This window comes from Xyrauchen texanus, chromosome 5 (assembly GCF_025860055.1).
Source record: "Xyrauchen texanus isolate HMW12.3.18 chromosome 5, RBS_HiC_50CHRs, whole genome shotgun sequence".
NCBI classification, from domain to species: domain Eukaryota; kingdom Metazoa; phylum Chordata; class Actinopteri; order Cypriniformes; family Catostomidae; genus Xyrauchen; species Xyrauchen texanus.
The window spans coordinates 3,181,988-3,205,674 of NC_068280.1; the positions used below are offsets into that span (position 1 = coordinate 3,181,988).

General features: G+C 39.7%; 2 protein-coding genes across 2 annotated transcripts in view; both read left to right on the forward strand.

Annotated features, from left to right (window-relative positions):
- The first annotated feature begins 745 nt into the window (after window positions 1-745).
- On the forward strand, window positions 746-20,817 carry LOC127643618 (exportin-1-like). Its single transcript, XM_052126410.1, has 24 exons — window positions 746-1,288; window positions 1,864-1,993; window positions 2,084-2,185; window positions 2,361-2,433; window positions 6,374-6,435; window positions 8,106-8,150; window positions 8,270-8,451; window positions 9,846-9,894; window positions 9,988-10,107; window positions 10,510-10,638; window positions 10,844-11,002; window positions 11,088-11,285; window positions 11,364-11,502; window positions 12,073-12,254; window positions 12,504-12,660; window positions 12,791-13,089; window positions 13,254-13,437; window positions 13,541-13,647; window positions 13,730-13,924; window positions 15,828-15,996; window positions 16,086-16,220; window positions 18,710-18,869; window positions 18,956-19,052; window positions 19,194-20,817. The coding sequence occupies exons 2-24, from the start codon at window positions 1,868-1,870 to the stop codon at window positions 19,338-19,340; spliced, it is 3,216 nt and encodes a 1,071-aa protein (XP_051982370.1). The 5' UTR covers window positions 746-1,288; window positions 1,864-1,867; the 3' UTR covers window positions 19,341-20,817.
- A 1,473-nt stretch (window positions 20,818-22,290) lies between these two features.
- The window catches only part of LOC127643617 (ubiquitin carboxyl-terminal hydrolase 34-like), a 55,484-nt gene continuing 54,087 nt past the window's right edge, over window positions 22,291-23,687 (forward strand). The window contains exon 1 of the mRNA XM_052126409.1: window positions 22,291-22,575. Coding sequence (XP_051982369.1) covers window positions 22,533-22,575 — 43 coding nt within the window. The 5' untranslated portion in view covers window positions 22,291-22,532. The remainder of the gene's footprint in view (window positions 22,576-23,687) is intronic.

A 23,687-nucleotide genomic window follows, 5' to 3' on the forward strand; every position in this document is an offset into this window, starting at 1 on the left:
GTTAATGCATACTGATTTAAATAAAGAAATATTTGTATTAAATTCATTTGTACATTAATACTGTATAAAATACTGCATTGCAGTATGGAAGAAATGCTTTATTGTGTAAAGTGACAGAAACATTACAGTAATAATGAGAATTTGAGGGAAAACGTGCTTAATTGTCATGATAATATCATGAATTTGATGTTAAATGTGACCTGGACATTAAATGTTATGCTGCTATTATTATTATGCCAAGTTTCCTATCAGAATAGTCAGATATATTTAACAAAGGGCCCTGCATAAAAGTAATCATGTTGGTATTTTAATGGTCGTGTTAGTGGAATGCATGAGAGTAAACAAAATAATTTGGAAAATAAACTCATTGTTGTATCTTAAATATGCATATTAAATATTTTAAACATGCCACGAGCTAAAAATACCCATCATGGTCAGTTACTGTTTGTACATAGCAGGCAACATCTCAGTAATTTTCCATCTCCACGCGGTCCAGCCCACAATCACGCTGTGATGCAAAGCCCGCCTCATACAAGAGACCAAGGGCAAATGATACGAGGGGAGGGATTTATCCTGACCGACAGCACTCCTATCCAATCGCAACTCAGAACGCCGTTCCTGTTGCTCTCTACAGCCAATAACCTGCAGCAGAGGGCGTGTACGCAGTCCAAAATTTTCCGCGGCGCTACGGGCTGAAAACTAAACCGAGATGGAATATGCCAGTCTGAACTGGTTTCAACCGGTCTTGCGTGTGATGCGTGAGACTGGAGAGCCGCAGGGTTACAGACTCTCACAGATATCTGCTTTATAAACAACGTTTTTTCTGCAATAGATACAATAATAAACTAACGATTGGTTTGATGCTGTTGTTATGTAACGGAATGATTCGTTAAAGCGATTTGTAGAGCGTTATACACAGAGCCAGATGAACTAGCATGAGCTGCTGACTGAGAAGAGACTTGGACTCAATTACTGAAGATAATAATTTAAATATAACGCTAGATAGCTTGAATTTGACGGGATCAAACATTACATGCTCCGTGGTGTGCATGGCTATGTAGTGAGCTAACTAGCTGGATGCTCAGATTGGGATTTCGCCTGGTTTTGCACACTGTTGTTGTGTAAAAATGAGATAAAATAGACTTATTTTGTTATCTGAGGCATTGTTCCACATCTCATCGTGACACACACTTCCAGGACACGAAACCTTAGAAGTGCTAAAACCAAAATCACATTAGTATCGTTTTTTTTTTTTTCTCAGCTAAAAGAGGAGCTTTGGTTAAAACAGGTAAGTCATGGGGTATTCTTGGGGAGTATATTCAGAATGAGTGAGATATTAATTTGCTGTAAAAATTATTCATAAACTAAAGTGAGTTGAATGAAGTGCTGGTTTGCTGACACACACTGCAGAAACGAAAATGCGTTCTGTCCCTCGTCGCTCACCGTAGCTGCAGCTTCTCCGCTTAAATTCACGTGGTTTTATAGTAAAGCAAGTTTGATTAGTGATTATCTGCGATCCATTGATTAAACGTGTCTGTTTACTTGCTTTTCTCTTTTAGAAATGCAAAATTAACAGTTGTGTTAAAACACACTTAGGAGGGAAACTAGTGCTTAAACAATAACGGTGAAATCAGCACTCTGTGTGAGTCATTATATGTTGTCTTCAGTGTGATAAAGGGGAAAGCTCATCCCACGTGACATGAGCCCTTTGGATCAGTGATCGAGATGAATTCAGTTGAAATTGTGCTACGAGAAATGCCATTGGACGAACAGCTCATGTGCTGAATGGAGCGATCAAAGATGTGTCTTTGGTGATTTTTGATGACCGTAAGTGCTAAACGTGTTTTGTTTCCCCTCCTGCAGCTCTATGCCGGCAGACATGACCATGTTGGCGGATCACACAGCCCGACAGCTGCTGGACTTCAGTCAGAAGCTGGACATCAACCTGCTGGACAATGTCGTCAACTCCATGTACTATGATGTAGGATCTCAGGTATGAGGTCATTTGCAGACCCTGAGACAAGTTCACTAGAATAGATTGGTATTTACGAGGTGCATGAAAATCTTTTTTTTTTTTTTTCAGCAAAGACTGGCACAAGAAGTCCTCACCAACCTGAAGGATCACCCAGATGCATGGACCAGAGTGGACACTATTCTGGAGTTCTCCCAGAACATGAAGACCAAAGTATGTCAACATTGGTGCAAATGTGTGTGTCTTTTCCACAAAGCCCTACTGCTGAATGGCAAAATTTGTTTACCTGATAAGCAAAATGCATTAAGCAAATTGATAATTTATTCTGCCACACTAAGATGATGTTTAATCTCTTGTAATTTTAACACGATTGCTTTCTGTATTGCAGTACTACGCTTTGCAGATACTCGAGACTGTAATCAAAACGCGCTGGAAAATTCTTCCAAGAAACCAATGTGAAGGTGAGGGACACATTGTATGTCTTTAGTCTCAACAATAATTAACAAAGGGGTTTTTATTTTCTTTATTTCTTGATTGAATTTCCTTTGGTGCTGACATGGCATTAAACAATATCATAAAATTCCTTGAGGAAATTGATTAGTTTGGCGAACACTTTTGAAAATATTTTTTTTAACTATGTCCGACCAGATTCAATTTAAGATATTATTTAAAAATATATTTTTTATTTTTTAATTCTCCCTTCATTTACTCGTCCTCATGCATCCCATATGTGAATACCTTTCTTCAGCAGAACACAAAGATTTTAGAAGAATATTTCCACTTTGTAAGTCCATACAATGTAAGTGAATGGTGACCAAAAGTTTGAAGCTCCAAAAAGCTCAAAGGCCAAATAAAAGTAATCCATAAGACTCCAGTGGTTTAATCCATGTCTTCACAAGCCATATGATAGGTGTGGGTGAGAAACAGATCAATATTTAAGTCATTTATTTTACTATAAATCTCCACTTTTAGATGTGAAAGTTTCAGGGCACCACATGTGGCTTTCAGGGCCGTATTCACAAAGATTTTTCTTACCACTAGAAATTCTCCAAAGAGTTCCAATGTAGGAGTTTTTGCTTAAAACCTATTCACAAAACTGCTAAGACCAAGTTTTAGTTAGGAAATCGTAAGAGTAAGGCAGAGTTGAACTCGTTCCTATGGATGTTATTAGCATGCCCTTTTAAATCGCCCTCTGTGATTGGTAGACAGGCCACCGCTATTTGCCGTGCAGCTAGGACAGACAACTATATACATACATACATACAGAAGATTGCCGTGATTCCCTGTGAATGCCCCCTTTTTTCCCTTCAGTGAGCACATATCCACAGGAAAAGATAATGCTATGAATTGCCAGAAGATGTGCAGTCTGGAGAGGGCATACAGTGGTGGCCAAAAATATTGGCACCCTTGGTAAATATGAGCAAAGAAGGCTGTAAAATGTCTTTAGTGTTTATCCTTTTGATCTTTCATTCAAAATATTTTTTTCTTTCCTCTAATGGATTTCAAACAATTGCAAACACAACTCAAGTTTGTATCCAAGTATTTTAGAATTCACAAATTCCCTTAGTCAATGGATAAGACCAAAGAATAAAGTTATGATGTGCGGTGAAAGGTTGTTGAGCTTCACAAAATGGAAAATGGCTATAAGAAAATAAAGCATTGCAAATACACATTTCCACCATCAGGGTGGTTTAATACGGTGGTGGATCTTTATTGATGTGGGGCTGTTTTTCTGCCAGAGGTCTTGGTTATCTTGTACGGATACATGGCATCATGGACTCTATCATATACCAACAGAAAAAACATCATAACCTGACCGCCTCTGCCAGAAAGCTTACAATGGGCCCTGGGTGGATCTTCCAGCAGGACAATGATCCAAAACACGCATCAAAATCAACCAAAAAAAATGGTTCACTGACCACAAAAATATGGTTCTGCCATGGCCATCCCAGTCCCCTGACCTGAACCCCATAGAAAACCTGTGGGGTGAACTGAAGAGGAGAGTCCATCAACATGGACCTCTGAATTTGAAGGATCTGGAGAGATTCGGTGTGGAGGAATGATCTCCGATACCTTGTCATGTGTTCTCCAACCTCAATAGGCATTATAGGAGAAGACTCAGAGCTGTTATCTTGGCAAAGGGAGGTTTCACCAATTATTGAATACAAGGGGGCCAAGTTGGGCCACATGGATTTGACTAAAATATTAGTTTTTTTTTATCCTACTTGTGTTGTGTTTGCCATAGTTTCAATCCATTTGAGGAAATATTTGTGTGAATATTTTGAATGAAAGATCAAAAGGATATGCAATAAAGACATCTTTTTCGCTAAGTTTGTTCAAAGGGGTAAGAGAGAGCTAGAAAGAGTGCACGCTCATGCATGGTTTCCAGATTGCACAAAATAAATATAACATTAGGGAGAATATTTCCAATTTGCCCAAGTATAATTCTCTATTTGGGGGGTTTGCATCTGTTATCTGGCAACCCTGAACATGTTAAATGCTTGTATAGTTGTGTTGGATCCCAATGCAAGGACTGAAATATCCAATGAAAACAAAAAAAACCCTTTTAGGATTCATGAGCCCCAGGCCAGATTAAACCATGTGGAGGGCTGAATCTGTCCCGTGGGCCATAATTTGTCCATGTCTGATCTAGGGTAATTTTTGACCAGAGACAGGTAAAGAATACGTTATAAATACATCATAGTTTTGATACTGGAAACAAACATTGTGACTTTGTCAAGACCAACAAAACAAACAAAATAAAAAATTTATATTTGTGTATAATTTTCAGGGCTTAAAACTTAGTTCCTTTCATTGTCTTAACGTGTCAATTTTGACCAGTATGGGAAGAACCAGTTGTAACCTTTCACCTTTGGACTTTCTGGATACTAGGCTGAGTTTACAGTCACCAAAGAATCTGATTTTTTTTTTTTTTTACACATCTTACACAGATTGGATATTGTTGCACACGTGTAACGAGAAAAATCTGTGTGAGATCTTCTTTATCCACATCTGATCTGAGCCACTTCCAGATGTGGTTTTAAATCGGAAACATATATGATATTTCAACATCTGACCACAAAAACTCAAAAAAAATAAAATTTACCCACTCCCTATCCCCCCACTCCTGACTTCTAGCCCTATTCGTAAAGGATTAGTTTTACATGGGGACGAGGGGTAATGTAACATTTACCTGAGATTCTCAGTAATCTTCATTAGTGCTGTTGTACATTAAATCAAGGATTTATGCATTTTTAATGGTTTTCAAAAGAGTGTGCCATTTCTAAGATAACAGGAGGGTTTAATAAAAAATACTATATTAGGTAGAGGTCAAATTAATATTTGGTGCATAACATTGGACTTTTATCTGTTAACAAATCCAAAACACACAAGAAATTAGTTTGAAATGACTGAGGCTTGGCTCTGTTACACTGCTTTATATTTAAGGATCAACCAAATTAAGCTTTTTATAGCCTGTGTATTCATCAGATTAAGGGTTTTTATTTATATAAATATATTTCACCTGGTGAGGTTTAATAAAGAATGAGGTTTGTTATTAATCCGACATTAAGTTGGAGACTTGGTGTATATGCTGACGGGGCACATTTCCATATAGTCGCATTTTGTTTTATATGCCCTTGATTATCTTACTAAAATAAGAAAATATGTATTGAAGTGAGGGTTGAAATATGGATGAATTTTGCCAAAGATGAAAACAAATCCCTATGTGATTGTTGTTTTCACGCCTAGAGACACAGTTTATTTTATTTTAATTATTCCACTATCTGCAAAGATTTTTACCAATTGTTCCAAAAAGCAACTATGCACCGATTAATTGGTAAAACCGATATATCGGTCTACCTCCTTATTTTAGATTTTTAATCACCATTTCATTTAGTACATTTAAATCTGCTTTCACCATGAAAATAGTCATGGAAACTGGCATGGTGTTAAACCAAAAACATTTTTTTTTCTAAAAGAGCATTTAGTAAAGGTGCTCTGGTGCTCTTTATGTCCAATCTACTGCACCCCCAGATTATTTAACAGGACAGAAGACCTACTGTTGGCTCTTTGGGATATTGAGCTTGTAAACATGCATCAAAACATTCTCTGTCCAAGCAATCATTATAGTATACTGCATCAAAACACTTATTAGTGGTGGTTGCCAAGGCAAGCACAAATATTACTGCTGCTCGTACTTGCTAAATTGGCAATGTTTTAGCAAACACCTGAGTATCAGAATGGTGAGTTTTGCACATGCAAGCATCGGAGATATGCTTATCAACATAATTTGCACAACCAACCACATTTCAGTTATGTCCAAGAGTAATTTTTAATTTGTAAATGTTGAATAACTGTATAATTTGTACACACAACTGACAGCTGTGCCTGTGTCCACAGGAATTAAGAAGTATGTTGTTGGACTGATTATCAAGACTTCCTCGGATGCAAACAGTGTAGAGGTGAACCATTCCCCCTTCATATAGTTTTTCATATTTAGCATTGCTCATTTTTTACAGTTATATGGGAAGTATTTAAGGATGATTCCTAAGTAGGTATGGATACATACTGCAGCTACAATATATCCAACCCACTCTTTTAGTTCGTTCTTATACTTGCATGTTTGCTATCCATACTTACTGTAACGGCACTCAGAGTTGAAGTCAAAGTTTACATACACTTGGGTTGAAGTCATTAAAACTCATTTTTTAACCACTGCACTGATTTAATATTTTCAAACTATTGTTTTGGCAAGTCGTTCAGGACATCTACACTGCTGTTCAAAAGTTTGGGGTCACTTGACTGAAATGTTTCTCATGATCTTAAAAATCTTCTTATTCTTAAACGTTTCAGATTAGTTCTGTAGACAAAAATTTATTTTTCTAAAATGTAAAAAAAAAATAACAAGTGACCCTAAACGTTTGACCGATGGTGTATTTTGTGCATGACATACTGTTTCAAACAATTGTTTACAGACCGATTGTTTCACTTTTAATTGACTATATCACAATTCTAGTGGGTCAGAAGTTTAAAGACACTAAGTTAACTGTGCCTTTAAACAGCTTGGAAAATTCCAGAAAATGATGTCAAGCCTTTTAGACAATTAGCCAGTTAGCTTCTGATAAGGGGTGTACTGAATTTGAGGTGTTCCTGTGGATGTATTTTAAGGCCTAATTTCAAACTCCGTGCCCCTTTGCTTGACATCATGGGAAAATCAAAAGAAATCAGCCAAGACCTCAGAAAAAAAAATTGTGGACCTCCACAAGTCTGGTTCATCATTGGGAGTAATTTCCAAACGCATGAAGGTGCCACGTTCATCTGTACAAACAATAGTACACAAGGATAAACACCATGTGACCACACAGTCATCACACCGCTCAGGAAGGAGGTGCATTCTGTCTCCTTGTGATGAACATAGTTTAGTGTGAAAACTGCAAATCAGTCCCAGAACAACAGCAAAGGAGCTTGTGAAGATGCTGGAGGAAACGGGTAGACGAGTATCTAGATCCACAGCAAAACGAGTCCTATATCGACATAACCTGAAAGACTGATCAGCAAGGTAGAAGCCGCTGCTCCACAACCACCATAAAACAGCCAGACTACAGTTTGCAAGTGCACATGGGGACAAAGATCTTTTTGGAGAAATGTCCTCTTGTCTGATGAAACAAAATTTAACCGTTTGACCATAATGACCATCGTTATGTTTGGAGGAAAAAGGGGTGAGGCTTGCAAGCTGAAGAACACCATCCCAACTGTGAGGCATGGGGGTGCAGTATCATGTTGTGGGGGTGCTTGATGCAGGAGGGACTGGTGCACTTCACAAAAAAGATGACATCATGAGGAAGGAAATTGATGTGGATATATTAAAGCAACATCTCAAGACATCAGACAGGAAGTTAAAGCTCTGTCGCAAATGGGTCTTCCAAATTGACCCCAAGCATACCTCCAAATATAATTGTGTATAATAATTGTCAGGAATGTCTATGTATTTGGCTAAGGTGTGTGTAAACTTCTGACTTCAACTGTATATACTTAACATTGTTCACACTATTCCTATCCATAAGCACTGTAACTCCATGTGTTTGTTCACACTGAATGCATCCAAACTGAACTCAACTGTTCACTCTTGCAGAAGGAGGGTGTTTACATAGCAAAGCTGAACATGATCTTGGTGCAGGTGAGCGTGATAAAATAAGTCACTTATTTGTGTCTGCTCATATTTAGTCACGATATTGTGATATTAATGAAGTGGCCACAGCGTTGGTGTTAATGCTTTCTCTTCTTTTGTGTGTGTAGATCCTGAAGCAGGAATGGCCGAAGCACTGGCCCACATTCATCAGTGACATTGTGGGAGCGAGTCGCACCAGTGAGAGTCTGTGTCAGAACAACATGATCATTCTGAAGCTGCTCAGTGAGGAGGTGTTTGACTTCTCCAGTGGACAGATGACTCAGGTCAAAGCCAAGCACTTGAAGGACAGGTATGTATTAGGGACGTAATGAAGATCCAGTCAGTTCAATTTAGAATATCATATAAACTTGAAGTGATAAAATAAATCTCTACATTGCACTTTCCTCCGCGTCTGAGACCATCAATCCGCACCTCTTATCACGTGGCTTGAGTGCATTACCGCTGAGACCTAGCACGTGTGGAGTCTTCACGCACAACTCGCCACGTACCCCACCGAGAGCGAACCACAATATAGCGACCACGAGGAGGTTACCCCATGTGACTCTACCCTCCCTAGCAACAGGTTATAGTTACAATTATTGTAAATAATGCCAATAAAGCTTGAAAACGGGTGAGCGCTATTCTTTCATGTTTGTTGAACTGTTATCAAGAATAAACTATGTGAGTTTGTGAATAAATTTGATTATCATAATGTAAAGAAGCGAATGCATGAACATGACCAGTAGGGACACCGATATGAGCAGCATGCACACTAGAAGCTCAGTTACAGGTACTGTGCTAAAATAACTCTGAATTCTGCACTAAACGTCCTGTTTGCGAATACTAAAGAGAAACTGTGCGCAGGTTTTTAGCGCTTTTCTTTCTCGTCTTGATAAATCATCATTCAGATAAACACGGAAGTAATGATTGATGCATGTCCTCATGAAATCAGAGACTCCCTTCAAAATTGAACACAAGCGGTCAAAAGAGATAACCAGGTCTAATGGTGATGTCTCGCTTGTACATTTGTGATCAGATCACCCAAACCTCATCTTAATTCCAGTGAACACATGACCTCAGTTGTGTAGATATACGCACCAGCACAACGAAAAACAGGACTGCGAGTCGCAGGGCACCGACTGTCAGTCATTTAGTGTTCACTTGGCTTTAGGCTGCAGGAAATGGACACTACTGCAAAAACCAACAATAAATAAACTGCAAATGAATAATCATTTCATTTATTGTATTTATTCAGTAGGAATTGTTTAGAATCAAACAAAATGACTAAAACAACCAATTGTGTGATTTCTTTAATCTTAAATAATAATTAAAAAAGAATGTTTGAAATATGAAACTTGTAATATTAGCAATGCAAATTATTACCGTGATATTGAGGTATTTTTTGTGATGTTATCATGATGTGAAAATCTCATACCGTTACACATCAAGTATGTATGAGCATTTGTCAGGGTTACCACATTCATGGGAAAACCTGGAAATATCAGGGGGTTTTAAAATTGTGATTTTTCATGCCTAGAAATGTCATACAACCAAATCAAACCTTAAAATGTTGAAAGATTCTGTAGAGAAATACAGTTTTCTAGTTATACTCCGCTTTAAGAGAAACGCATGTGCTGTGGGAAACCTGATTTGTCAAATGTATGCTAATCGAAAGGTTTCATCATATTTTTTTTTTTTTTTCAGTATGTGCAACGAATTTTCCCAAATATTCCAGCTTTGCCAGTTTGTCATGGTAGGTTACAGCAATGTCATTCTCAGCCTTTGTATTTTCTAAGTATTCTCTGACCTCATCATTTTAACCCTGACGTGATGCTGTGTTCTCCAGGAGAATTCCCAGAATGCCCCTCTTGTCCATGCAACGTTGGAGACTCTTCTTCGTTTCCTGAACTGGATTCCGCTGGGCTACATATTTGAGACCAAACTCATCAGCACGCTGGTGTACAAGGTAACAACGACACTCAACAAGAGTGATTTGATGGTCATAGTGTTCTTCTAAGTCACTTGACTGTGCTTAAATTCATAAATAATAGGAAGTTGACAGGATCTGTGCACTTGGTCTGATAAGCAAGCTTGATCTGACTGTTGTAATTCATTAATTGATTGGTTGATCCTCTAACAAAGGCGCACTTGCATTGTACAGTTTGCCTGTGCGTAAGAAAGAGAGGAAGATTATTAGGACTGCTGGCTTTTCTCATCGGCACTCTGCTGCAAGCTTTGTGTCCAAGTTGGTGCTCCTACATCTTAGTCTTATCAAATAATACAGATTGATAGTGTAAGTTCTTTAGAGGATGCTTAGCATGAAAGGGGAAAGTGGTGGTTGTTAATTTGTGTTCTGACCCTTTTGCAGTTTCTGAATGTTCCGATGTTCAGGAACGTGACGCTGAAGTGTCTGACAGAGATCGCAGGCGTCAGTGTCAGTCAGTACGAGGAGCAATTTGTCAACCTGTTCACTCTCACCATGATGCAGCTGAAACAGGTACACACACAACTGGTCCTCTGATTGGCGTCATATGGTTCTGCTCAAAGATAGTGCTTTAATAGTACCATGAAAATGCTCTTATTTGACTTCTGCTTAAGAAAATGTTGAGATTAAGGAAAAACCTCAATTTTCAATGTGTAATTGATTGTTCTCACCATGTTTGTTTGATCTGAAATGAGATTCTGTGATTTGCTATTAACAGATGCTGCCTCTGAACACAAATATTCGTCTGGCGTACGCAAATGGAAAAGACGACGAGCAAAACTTCATCCAGAACCTCAGTCTGTTCCTCTGCACATTCCTCAAGGAGCACGGCCAACTGATAGAGAAAAGACTGAACCTTAGAGAGACACTCATGGAGGTACACACATACCGAGAGATGTTTATTGAAATACACACATGCTCAAATGATCTCATGTCTAATAACGTGACTTCCACATGTTTAGGCTCTGCATTACATGCTGCTGGTGTCAGAGGTGGAGGAGACGGAGATCTTTAAGATCTGTCTGGAGTATTGGAACCATCTGGCTGCTGAGCTGTACAGAGAGAGCCCCTTCTCCACTTCCACCTCCCCTCTACTGTCCACCAGCCAACACTTTGACGTGCCGCCCCGCAGACACCTCTACCTGCCTGTGCTCTCCAAGGTCAGTTACGCTTTAAATAAAAGGGTGCAAGTTGGAGTCATAAATGCTCTTTCTGAAAGCTATGTGTGATTGATTCAGGTGCGTCTGCTGATGGTGAGCCGCATGGCCAAACCGGAGGAGGTTCTGGTGGTGGAGAACGATCAGGGTGAGGTGGTGAGAGAGTTCATGAAGGACACAGACTCCATCAACCTCTACAAGAACATGAGAGAGACTCTGGGTAATCATCATGAGCTTTAAGGCCAAAGTATACTTCAGTTTAGACCCAAACATCTATCGTCTGCATACAGTCGAACGCTCACCTTTCAAAGTATACATTTGACAGTGCGCCCATAAACAGGTGGTTGGCGCATGCGCGCTACGACTGCTTTGAGAAACACGACTACATCTCTTCAGTAGTTTAGACCCTTAAAGATGTCTTTTATATTCCTTCAGACTCGAGTAATACAAATGCAGGTATCTCATGTGCACATCCACTGTTGATGTTTCCACATTCATCTACTTTTGTTTAGCGCCGATTAAATCGTCTAATGCTTCTTTGATACAGCAATGGCTCAACTGTGGGTGTTGCCACCTTGTGGATCCACTAATTAGTGCAAATGATTCCAGGCACATGCACGTTCAGAGAATGTGCGGTTAGAAAAATTGGGCACCCATTCAGTACTCTAGCGCTCTGCTGATGACGAAATGGCGTTCGTGTCTGACCAAAGTATACTTTTGGCTTTGAGAGCAAATAACAGTTTGAGGCAGAGAAGGCTTATGCCTTTGTTTGGTTCTTTCTTTTTGCTAGTCTACTTGACTCATCTGGACTATGCCGATACGGAGCGTATCATGACAGAGAAGCTTCACAATCAGGTGAACGGTACTGAGTGGTCCTGGAGGAACCTGAACACATTGTGCTGGGCCATCGGATCCATCAGTGGAGCCATGCACGAGGAGGATGAGAAGAGATTCCTTGTCACTGTTATTAAGGTCTTTACTCAACTTTCAAATTGCAATCAGAGCTTGACAATAAAACCATTACATTCTTCTTTAGATACCAAAAAAAAAAAAATCTGAATTGGTGAAAGCTCATTGGTACAAAATCCTGCTTATGCCTGTATTTAAAGAAATCAAATATAATCAGAATCTGAGTGATTTTTGATGCTTTGAAGATGCATTTCTATTTCAGTGAGGAAATGTGTTTTGTATCTCACATTGTGATCTGTTTTTCTGTCTCAGGATCTTTTGGGTCTGTGTGAACAGAAACGAGGGAAAGACAACAAGGCAATCATTGCCTCCAACATCATGTACATCGTCGGCCAGTATCCACGATTCCTCAGGGCCCACTGGAAGTTCCTTAAGACCGTCGTCAACAAGCTATTCGAGTTCATGCACGGTGAGAGGCCATTTCACCAAGTTTCCTGTCTTGCGCATGTTTGTGAAACTTTGTGTTTCTGTCTGCAGATTCCATTGGATGTGTTTCTCCCAATGTATGTTTATTGAAAAGCTTCACCTCTCTCTTTTAGAGACGCATGACGGCGTTCAGGACATGGCGTGTGACACATTCATTAAGATCGCTCAGAAATGCAGGAGGCATTTCATTCAGGTGCAGGTTGGCGAGGTGATGCCCTTCATCGATGAGATCCTCAACAACATCAACACCATCATCTGTGACCTGCAGCCGCAGCAGGTGCACACCTTCTACGAGGCCGTGGGGTACATGATCGGAGCGCAGACGGATCAGACCGTCCAAGAGCGCCTGATAGAGAAATACATGCTGCTCCCCAACCAGGTGTGGGACAGCATCATTCAGCAGGCCACCAAGGTGGGTGGTATCAAAATTATGAAAAAATGAAAGCAATCAAATAACTTGGTTTTTAATTGCTGATAAATCAAAACCATTTCCATTTCATAGTCCTTTAGTTTGTTGTATGAGGTATTGCTGGATGCTAAGATTGAAAGCATCACAAAATTGATCTCTTTTGTTAGAATGTGGACATCCTGAAGGACCCCGAGACTGTGCGTCAGTTAGGAAGCATCCTGAAGACCAACGTGAGAGCGTGCAAAGCTGTCGGTCACCCCTTCGTCCTGCAGCTGGGACGCATTTACCTGGACATGCTCAACGTCTACAAGTGCCTGAGTGAAAACATATCCTCTGCTGTCCAGACCAATGGTGAGCGACAAACCGAAATGGAGAAGACTCAATATCTGGGTTATTGTTATATGTTTGAGTTAATGTGAATGTTATTGTGTCTTATTGGTTTTTTCCTCCGCAGGCGAGATGGTGACCAAGCAGCCTCTGATCAGGAGCATGCGGACAGTGAAGAGAGAAACTCTAAAACTCATCTCAGGATGGGTCAACCGCTCCAACGACCCACAGATGGTTAGTTCCACTTGTCCTGGATCAATGAAAGCGGATATTAAGGCAGAAAGACAGATTTGGCAGCAGTATTTTGTGTTCTCAGGTTGGAGAGAACTTTGTTCCACCTTTGTTGGAGGCGGTTCTCATTGACTACCAAAGGAACGTTCCAGCTGCTCGAGAACCAGAGGTGCTGAGCACCATGGCAACCATCGTCAACAAACTCGGGAGTCACATAACAGGAGAGATCCCGAAGATATTCGACGCAGTGTTTGAATGCACCTTGGAAATGATCAACAAGGTTAGTTCTTGATATCATTTAATCTGGACAGTCATATCAAATCATTGTGACACTTGAGTAAATATGAAAGGATGAACTGATCCGTCACCTGATGAGAATCTCAATTACTGTTTTTAGTAAAACACCAACAGATTTTTTTGTCTGCTAACATTAGCTGCTAATGACATTTTATATCCAGTAGCTGATATGATGGTGGATGTTATTAATACACAGGCTCTTTTCGCCTGTTTTTTAACACCTTGTGGACGAACGCGTACGATAGGTTTATGCTTAAATTGTAAATGTCCCCGGATAGAGAAGTCACTAATATTTGGTTTCATTTGAAAGCTTAGAATCTGATCTTTTCATCGAATACCTTCACTTTTGCATCACATTTGTTACATAAGATAACTAAATAAAGCTTTAAGCCACATGTTCCTGACATATGTTCTTGATCTTTTTCACCATGAAAATAGCCTTGGGAACTGGCATGGCGTAAAATCACTAACTAACTAAAGCCTTAAGCTTTGCTTCAAATGAGCGCCACCTAGAGGTGATGATGTAGCAATATCAACGTTTTTACATATCACTTAAATGGTCGTCATATATCAAATGAATGCTCTCATTCTCATGGCTGTACAATCACCAGATTTATAAGGTGAAATATGATTTCTGAAAGGCAAACGTCTGATGTCTGCTCCAATCACTGCTTCTGTTAGCCCCAAAGTAGCCAAAACTCCATATCAGTTTTCTTCCAAATTAGCCATTTTTGACTTGTCTGCAAGTTTACTTGTTAATATGATCCAGTGTTCTGTCTCCGATCTCCAGAAATAAATTGCAGTCCTGCAGAAAATGCATGATACAAATCATTGGCCATGAAACGGTCAGCTTTACAACGACCTTCACCATTTTTTTTGCATTTAGTCCAATAAATGAATGCAAGTTGAGCTTTTTAAGTTTGGAATTGAAAAATTGCAGACTTGCAAATTCTTCAAATGCAAAGTTCAAATGCAAAAACAGCAGTCAAGTAATGAACTTAGCAGCTCTAGGCTAGCATCTTGCAAATACAAAAAATTTAAATATGCTACACAGTGATTTTAATGAAAACAACAGTCAAAACACAGAACAGCAGAGGGCCTCTATTCTGTTTATGTAAACGTATTTCCACTTGAATTGAAAATTATTATGCAAAACAGCAGTAATAGAACTAAAACCAACCTCAAACTGTAAATGACAGATGTAGCCTCAAGTGAAGAACAAAGTTTTGCAGGGCTGAACCTATTTTAATGTAATCGCTAGGCACAGCAAATTGGACTGGTTTCTATTTAAGTAAGTGTCTGGTTTCTCTTCAAGAACAAAAGTTGCTCTGCTTTCTGGCAGGAGAGACGGTTCCTCTTCTCATCAAGAACATGAGATGCTGCACTGAATAGTCTCTCTCTGTGCTGGTGCTTGGGGCAGATGAATACCTGCGTGCAGTCCGCGATCTATATTCACGCGTCAGTAGTCAAGAGGATTGTCGTGTTCGTGTGATATGAGCGTGAAGCCATCCTCGGTGTTCCGCAACTGCTTTCGGGTCATTGGATAACATATAACGTGCGAGTTAGGGCAGCCAGTGGACTTTCTGGTGCCCCCTTGGGAGTATGTGGTTTGGTGCCCTACGCAGACTCCGAGGTTTGCGTATAGGGAGCGGCGGTACTGCTTTTAAGTATTTCCACACTGCTGACATCGGCCTTTGCTTGGTAGCGCCGTGATAATGGCTAGATCGATCCAGAGTGAAACCTGAGCAATAAGGGGCGGGGAGGCATATATATCGGCTCATATTTTTGGCCTTTTCTCTCTTTCGGCCAAAACAGAAAATGTTCGGTGGCCGATATTTTGGTGCATCTCTAATTTCAACACTTTCACTCCTTATTTCCCCTCTCAGAACTTTGAGGAATACCCGGAGCACAGGACACATTTCTTCTACCTTCTCCAGGCTGTCAACTCCCAGTGTTTCCCAGCGTTCCTGTCCATCCCACCTGCACAGTTCAAACTGGTTCTGGACTCCATCATCTGGGCCTTCAAACACACCATGAGGAACGTGGCCGACACAGGTGAGCGGCGAGACTCGAGTTGCAGTTTAATCCTGAATCATAAACAACATCACTCAAAATCCTCACTGTGAATGTGTTTGTGTCTCCAGGGCTTCAGGTCCTATTCACCATGCTGCAGAACATAGCACAGGAAGAGGGAGCCGCTCAAAGCTTCTATCAGACTTTCTTCTGTGACATCCTGCAACACATATTCTCTGTTGTCACGGATACGTCGCACACGGCTGGTCAGTTGCTAGGCAGAGATGTAGTGACACTTTTACAGGGGAGCTAATGGAAACTTGGCACAAACAAAACACTTTTGAATCTCAGAAAAACAAGGAATGCCACGGTCATATTTCGTCTCAAAGGAAAGAGGAAGGGAAATTAAAATGCTCTTTATATACACACCTGCCTAATATTGTGTAGGTCCCCCTCGTGCCGCCAAAACAGCACCAACCCGCATCTCAGAATAGCATTGAGATGATCTTCTCATCACAATTTTACAGAGCGGTTATCGGAGTTATCTTAGACTTTGCAAGTTCGAACAAGTCTGGCCATTCTCCACTGACCTCTCATCAACAAGGCGTTTCCGTCCACAGAACTGCCCCTTACTGGATGCTTTTTTGTTTTTGGCATAATTCTGAGAAAATTCTAGAGACTGTTATGAGAGAAAATCCCAGAAATACTCAAAGCAGCCCATCTGACACCAACAAGTATCCATGTGATTATCTAATCAGCCAATCATGTGGCTGCAGTGCATAAAATCATGCAGATACAGGTCAGGAGCTTCAGGTAATGTTCACATCAACCATCAGAGTGGGGAAAAATGTGATCTCAGTGATTTTGTGTCATGATTGTTGGTGCCTGATGGGCTGGTTTGAGTATTTCTGTAACCACTGAAGTATAACCAAGTGAACAAATACACACATATCTTATATGCTGCTTCTCAAGTAAATGTTTCTTGTTTTAAGGATTTTTAAACATTCTGAAATGGAAAACAAGACAAAAACACTTGATAACTACAGGATAAATTTTTTTTACTGAATTAAACTTCATAAAGTATTTTTTCCATTTTAATTCAGTCAATGTCAATTAGAGGTATTTTTAAAAGATGATTTGATCCTCTTTATTGTTAGCAAGCGTGTTTAATAACCTTTTATGTCAGGGCACAAGCTGAATAATCGGTTACGAGCTAATGCTTAATTGTTGCAGTAATTTCTCTCTTCCTCCTTTCTTCCTCCAATGGCTGGTTCAGTCGGCTCATCTGTAGTCTTTTTACAAGGCAGTAACATTGCATGATGCATAATAAGGTGACATGTACACACAGTACCTTGAACTAACCAGATGATCTATTAATGTTTAGACAGGTCTATGAGTAGTTCAACACTGATATCATTTTAATCCTGTTGTGTGTGTGCATTTGTTCAGTTTCCAGCCCAAAAAAAACGTTAGGCTTCGTGAAAGCCCCTTATGACTCATCACGCACATTCACGTCACATGCATGTATTGCATCACTTTCATTAATCTCTATGATTGAGGATAATACATCTGAATCTCCGTCTTGCTAAAGCATCATAATTTCTATAATTTATTTCTGTAATTAATACATTTCTGTGCCTCGACAAGGTTTCAAACAACTTCTATGTTTGTCAGTATTTTCATTTTGACAAGACAAACACCTGGACATACTGGCTAAAATGATCAGCACCTTTGGACTGGACAGCTCCCGTAACGAAGCACTTAAGTTCTACTCTATAACCAGCAATCTACGTGCTGGTTTGGGAAACTGGCGTTACTCCATCCTAAAATAACGAGTGACGACCGTTAAGATGATCGTTAAAGCTTAAGTTGCAACGTTATCGGGAAACCCAGCCATTGTCCGTTTTCATTTGGGTTTTGCAAATGTACGGACAATGCAAATTTGATAAATTTTCTTGAAAATGTAAGTTTGAAATCTTTTACTTGTCAATTGAAAACGCAAATATGCAAGTTGTACAAAATAAATTTGTTTTTGTTTATATTGTTAAATAAACTTAATATACTTAGTCTTTAAAAGCACATTGCATTAGTTGTGCATAGATTACCCACAATGAGGAAATGGAGTAAGGGGGTGAACATTGTGTGTGCGTATTGGTAATCCGGCCCCTTGGTAGAAATGAGAAGAAATGTTGGCCCTCGCCACCTTCAAAGTTGCGCATCCTTGTCTAGTACACGTGAAAATACAAAAAGAATTCAAAACAGTCCTGATGGTTTATTGGAGTGGTGGTGGCGTAGTGGGCTAAAGCACATAACTGGTAATCAGAAGGTTGTAGGTTCGATCCCCACAGCCACCACCATTGTGTCCTTGAGTAAGGCACTTAACTCCAGGTTGCTCCGGGGGGATTGTCCCTGTAATAAATGCACTGTAAGTCGCTTTGGATAAAAGCGTCTGCCAAATGCATAAATGTAAATGATGGGTCCCCTTTGGTGTTCAGGAATAGTTAGGCCACAGTAGGCCTGGTTGTCCCTATCTCTCTTGGTTTATGATCTGAAGCACCAGTGGGTGCGATGATATGAAGTAGATGATGTTTTTCCCCTGTAGAGGTTGTCATGAATTAATGTACACCTAGTCACGAAAGTTATTAGTCATTTAGATTTAGGCAATTTAAGATTTTAACATTTACTTGTTGATACAAGCGCCATGCGTATGTGTCCTGCTTGTTAGTTTATTCACTCTGTGTATGTGATTTGGCAGGTTTGACGATGCACGCCTCCATCCTGGCCTACATGTTTAACCTGGTAGAGGAGGGTAAAATCAGCGTAGCGCTGAACGCCGGCACCACGGCCAACAATCAAGGCTATGTGCAGGAGTACGTGGCCAACCTGCTCAAGACGGCCTTCCCACACCTGCAAGAGTAAGCTGCTCTAGAACAGCCTCTCGAATCTTGCTGCCGTCTTTTGTTACATATTGTCATTTGTTAACGTACGACTTTTCTTTCAGTGCTCAAGTAAAGGTGTTTGTGACGGGTCTGTTCAGCTTGAATCAGGACATTCCTGCCTTCAAAGAGCATCTTAGGGACTTCCTGGTGCAGATCAAGGTATGTTCCTTCCTCCTCGATTTTACTACTTTCTGTAGCTAATTATAGATCAACGCACATCCAGCCACCGACTTCCAATAGTCGTCCAATCGTCTCATTGCAGCCGTCCACAATCAACTCAATCAAATGTATTGTTTGCAGGAGTTTGCAGGCGAGGACTCTACAGACCTGTTTCTGGAAGAGAGGGAAGCATCTCTGCGTCAGGCTCAGGAGGAGAAACACAAGCTCCAGCTGTCTGTTCCTGGAATCCTTAACCCTCATGAGCTCCCGGAGGAGATGTGCGAATGAGCGCCTGTACAGTTTTGCACTCGTGAAGAAACGTGAGGGACCCTCAAAGCTCCTCCAATGTGTGTATGTGTGCGTACGGAGACCTAGTGGTTCAACGAGGACAAATATGTTGGTTGTTTGTCGACCAAATCAATGCCAATATGTAAATTAAAAGCATTTAACTTCTTACCAAGCCCGTCCCACTCAGTCCCCGGCCACCCCTTGGTTTTACTTGGCAGCATAACAGCGTGTTTTATATGGAGGAAACTGGTGTGTATCAATTCAGTGTATATTAACACGATTTCTGTTTGGTATTTTGCTTTCCTATTCGGGCGTACCTAAAGTTTAAATTATTCAAACATTTTAATGTTTTCTCTGTTGCCCTTTACCCTCATCTATTTGTGAATATGTAATATACAGTAATGAAGGCGAAAGGGTACTTCAAAGGAAGAGAGAGATTCTCACATAGGGAAGTGTCATTGAGCTTGTATGTACCACAGCCAGTGAATGTGACGGTTTAGGATCAGTGGTGATGCTGCTCTTAAGTTCGTTTTTATATTTTTGGAGGGTTTTGTTGTGTGTTAAATACATTTCTTTCTTTGTTTGCTGTATTTTTGGGAAGACGGAGTTATTTTATATGATTCGGACTTCTGCAGTGTTTTTGTTTTTTCATAAGGATGTCCTACTCGGTTCATATTCACTTTGTAAAGCTGTGTATTAGTACTCTGGCAACATAAAGTTGGATATTTTTACAAAGCATTGCGTTTGTGTTTTTCACCTAGCTTGTAGGACACGTTGTCAACAGTGCACTTACTATGTACTGTATGTTTCTGTAAATATAAAATTGAACCTTCTTAAAGCATTTTTGTGTTTCAATCTCCAAAATGTAAATAGTCTCCCCAGTTGAAATCGAGCATACTTTTGAACAAATTGAAAACTGAAGAAACCCCCAACAGAAAATATTGAACTTTGATGCATAACTTGGCCCAAAGTTTGCTAAGTATTTCATGTACGAGTAAAATCTGGTTCAATGTCCAATTTAAATGTGCTAATATCCACAGCGCTACTTTGGCTGTGTGCCTTACACTAATAGTTAAAAAAGGTGGTTGGGGGGGGCATGGGTCTGTCAACTTCATAAGGAATATTCAGTCGACAGCATTTGTTGATTACAACAAAGGATTTTTGACTCATCCCTCAAAAAAACCCAAACAAAAAAGCAAAATGGCGGTTACAGTGAGTCACTCCAACGGAACTGAAGGAGCACATTTCCGGAGGGTTTAAAGGCAGAAATGTGAAGCTTATTTTATAAAAGCACATTAATTCCTGTTAAAACTCATGTATTAGTTGAGCTGTAAACATTCTTTTTTAATTGTCATTTTAGGGTTTGTTGATATCATGTTGTCAAAGTAAAAAAAAATGGCTGTTACTTTACAGGAAAAAAAGGCTAGTAAGTGATTTTCTCACATTAAAATCAGGTTAACATATTGTTTACATTTTTGCTTCTTTTTTATTTTTTAAATGAAGGGCAAGTCAAAATAAATGTTTGTGGTAATCAATATTATTGAACTATGGAAGCCCTGAACCGCACTGTGAAAAATAAAAATTATTAGGTGAATTATTATTTTTTATTTGTTTATATATAGCTGTCTTAGTGCCTTCCTAAGCCTGTCTTAGTTTTTTCTTCTCTCTTAACAAGCAAGGAAAGAAAGATGTGTATAATGTTTGAGAGTCTACAAATACATCCCACAACTAAATGAATATTCCTCAGGTTACATATGTTTCATATGGCATTCGGGAGTTACTTCTGGTTGTTTGATGACATTTTTCTTTTAACATGAATTGTACACAGTTTCCTTAAGCAGCTCTGTATCTTCCCTTAACTCGACGCAGTGCAGTGGTACCATTGATGCTGATGTGTCACTCCATAATGTTACACGGCACTGAATGGTCAAAGACACCTATTTAATGCATGTTTACATGGGACAACAAATTACTAAAGCAAAATATCAATAGCAGCATTGATATTCCCAGTGGTGAATGTCATCAAACAACCAGAAATAACTCCCTAATGCTATATAAAACATACATTGTGTAACCTGAGGCACACTCCTTTAATTGTGGGATGTCATGTGTTAATAAATGTTGCTTTCCTTGATAAAGATTTGTAAAACATTATTGTTAAAGTTTATACAACTATAAATCATCCGATCAAGTACCACAGCTGTCAACAGTCACCTAAGATTTAATGCTTACTGATAAAGGCACCTTGTGGCTGAGGTTGGAACTGCATGCTAATTGTTAGCTAGCAAGCAAAAACATAAATAAAACAAAGTATCGGGTTGCCTCAAAATATTTGTTTTTTCTTGAGAAATAACATTTACATTAAAAAATATATATATATTTGTAGAACATGGGAGGCACTAAAACACCTAAACAGAAAATTGATACAATAAATACAACATAATACAATAACGAATGTGAGAGAAAACAATACGAATAAAAAAATCAATACAGTAAAGATAATTAAGATTTAAAGAATGTAACTATGCAAAGATATTGTGCACATTTTACTTTTGACCCACATTCACTTGTGTCCTGTAAATGCGAGCTGTTCTTCCAGTACTAATTAATATTAAAACTAGAACACATCACACGTCCACGTGCTCGACTGCGAGATTGTGGAGAGATCGCGAGATTCCGGAAAACGACCGAACGGGCCGGAAGCAGATGAGACGAAAACAGCCGAACGATTGCCCCTCCCTCTCTCCTTTCGAGATTTCCGAAAAAAGCCGAACGGACCGCAACAAGACTCAACCGGTGTCTCGCAGAACGTTGCCGTTTGCCTCCGAGCGAGCGCGAAAACTCCCGGAGGATTCCGAACACCTCCGAAGCAGTCCGACGGAAACAACCGAATGTAACAGCCGTCCCTGTTCATCATGGCTACCGTATGTGCAAGTCTGCACAGTAACGCTCTGCTCGGAGACTGACTCTCCGCTCATTTAGTGCCTCACATTTACAGTCTGCACCCTCGTCATTTCGGCAAATAATTCCGCTTGCATGAGCCCAAACCTCCCTGTTTGTGTTGTCTCATTAAAACGAGCCTTTATCAAGCATTTCGTCGGGCCTTAAACACCCCTTACAAGAGACAGAGGGAAAAACAGGCAACATTTGGTTTCTTCAATGGTCTAATCACATTGTCCGCCTTTATGAACCATGTGTGAAAACTGCGCCGAGCTTCTGGAGGTGCTCAATGAGAGTAAGTCATCGGCATTTGTTGTTTGTTAGATAGTTTGTTGTGTTTTTCGAGTTGTTTGCTGCTGAAGTTGTTAGCATGAGTGTCCGAGCATGCGGCTCGATGCCTCACAACACCGCAGATTTGCATTTTTAATATTGAACCTTTTACACATTTTGTCAACATATGTGTTTAAAAGAGCTCTTTCACTCCTTTTGGCTGTCATTGATGGTGTATTACGTCATTTTGACCCATGTTAGCTTTAGCATTAGCCTGAGCTGGAGGTGTTTTGACATTGTCATCCTTCAAAATACACCGATTAATTTATGAACACACATCAGCATCAACGCTACAGTTGATTTATTTTTGATCGCCTGATTCGTGTGTTACTAAAGATCTGACAGTCATGATTTGAGTTTTTAGCAGTGTATGGCCTGATGTTGGCTGCAGGACAGGATTGAGCCAGTATTTGGTTTGTTTGTGCTTTGTTGAATGAAGAGAGTGTGATCTGATGTGGGTTGGTTGGATTTCTTTGCTTTAACCCTTGTGCAACCTTGGACATTTTGTCTTTTTTTTTCCCCGATCATTTTGGCTGTTAATGCCAACGACATCCATTTTGGCAAAGGTGTGTATTTTTGGGGAATTTTGATATTTCGACCTCAGTTCTATAATACATCTATAATACACAGAATAGTTTCACTCGGGACCTTCAGGACAAAATGTCCCCATTGAAACCCCTTAAAACTGCAATATTTGATCCGTGTCATTAAAGCATAAAATCATGAATTCTTTGATATTATTCTTTCATTCCGGAGCTTCAAAATGTAATTTTTCATATTGTTCCACCAGATGGCGCCATTGTTCTCATGTTTAGCCTATGGAGCAAATACAAGCTTTTCCCCTATTTTCTGTATTATAGAGACCTGCAGGACAACTGAATACATGATGCAGATAAAATTGTGTGTGTGTGTGTTGGTATACATGTCAGCGTTTCTTATGCGTATTAAATCTGACACTGCACATAAAATTTAAATGCATTAAAAATCGATGTTGTTTCTAATCATTGACATATCCCAGACTGTGATAATCCTCCCCAAAAATTCCCCTTAGCATTTTGTGTATGGAAAATAATAATT

Bases quoted from the DNA above. Each gene is read 5' to 3' on its own strand.
- LOC127643618 (XM_052126410.1), top strand. From the start codon at position 1,868: ATGCCGGCAGACATGACCATGTTGGCGGATCACACAGCCCGACAGCTG. The intron at 8,452-9,845 runs GTATGTATTAGG...TTTTTTTTTCAG, and splicing joins GCCAAGCACTTGAAGGACAG to TATGTGCAACGAATTTTCCC. The intron at 11,286-11,363 runs GTCAGTTACGCT...TGATTGATTCAG, and splicing joins ACCTGCCTGTGCTCTCCAAG to GTGCGTCTGCTGATGGTGAG.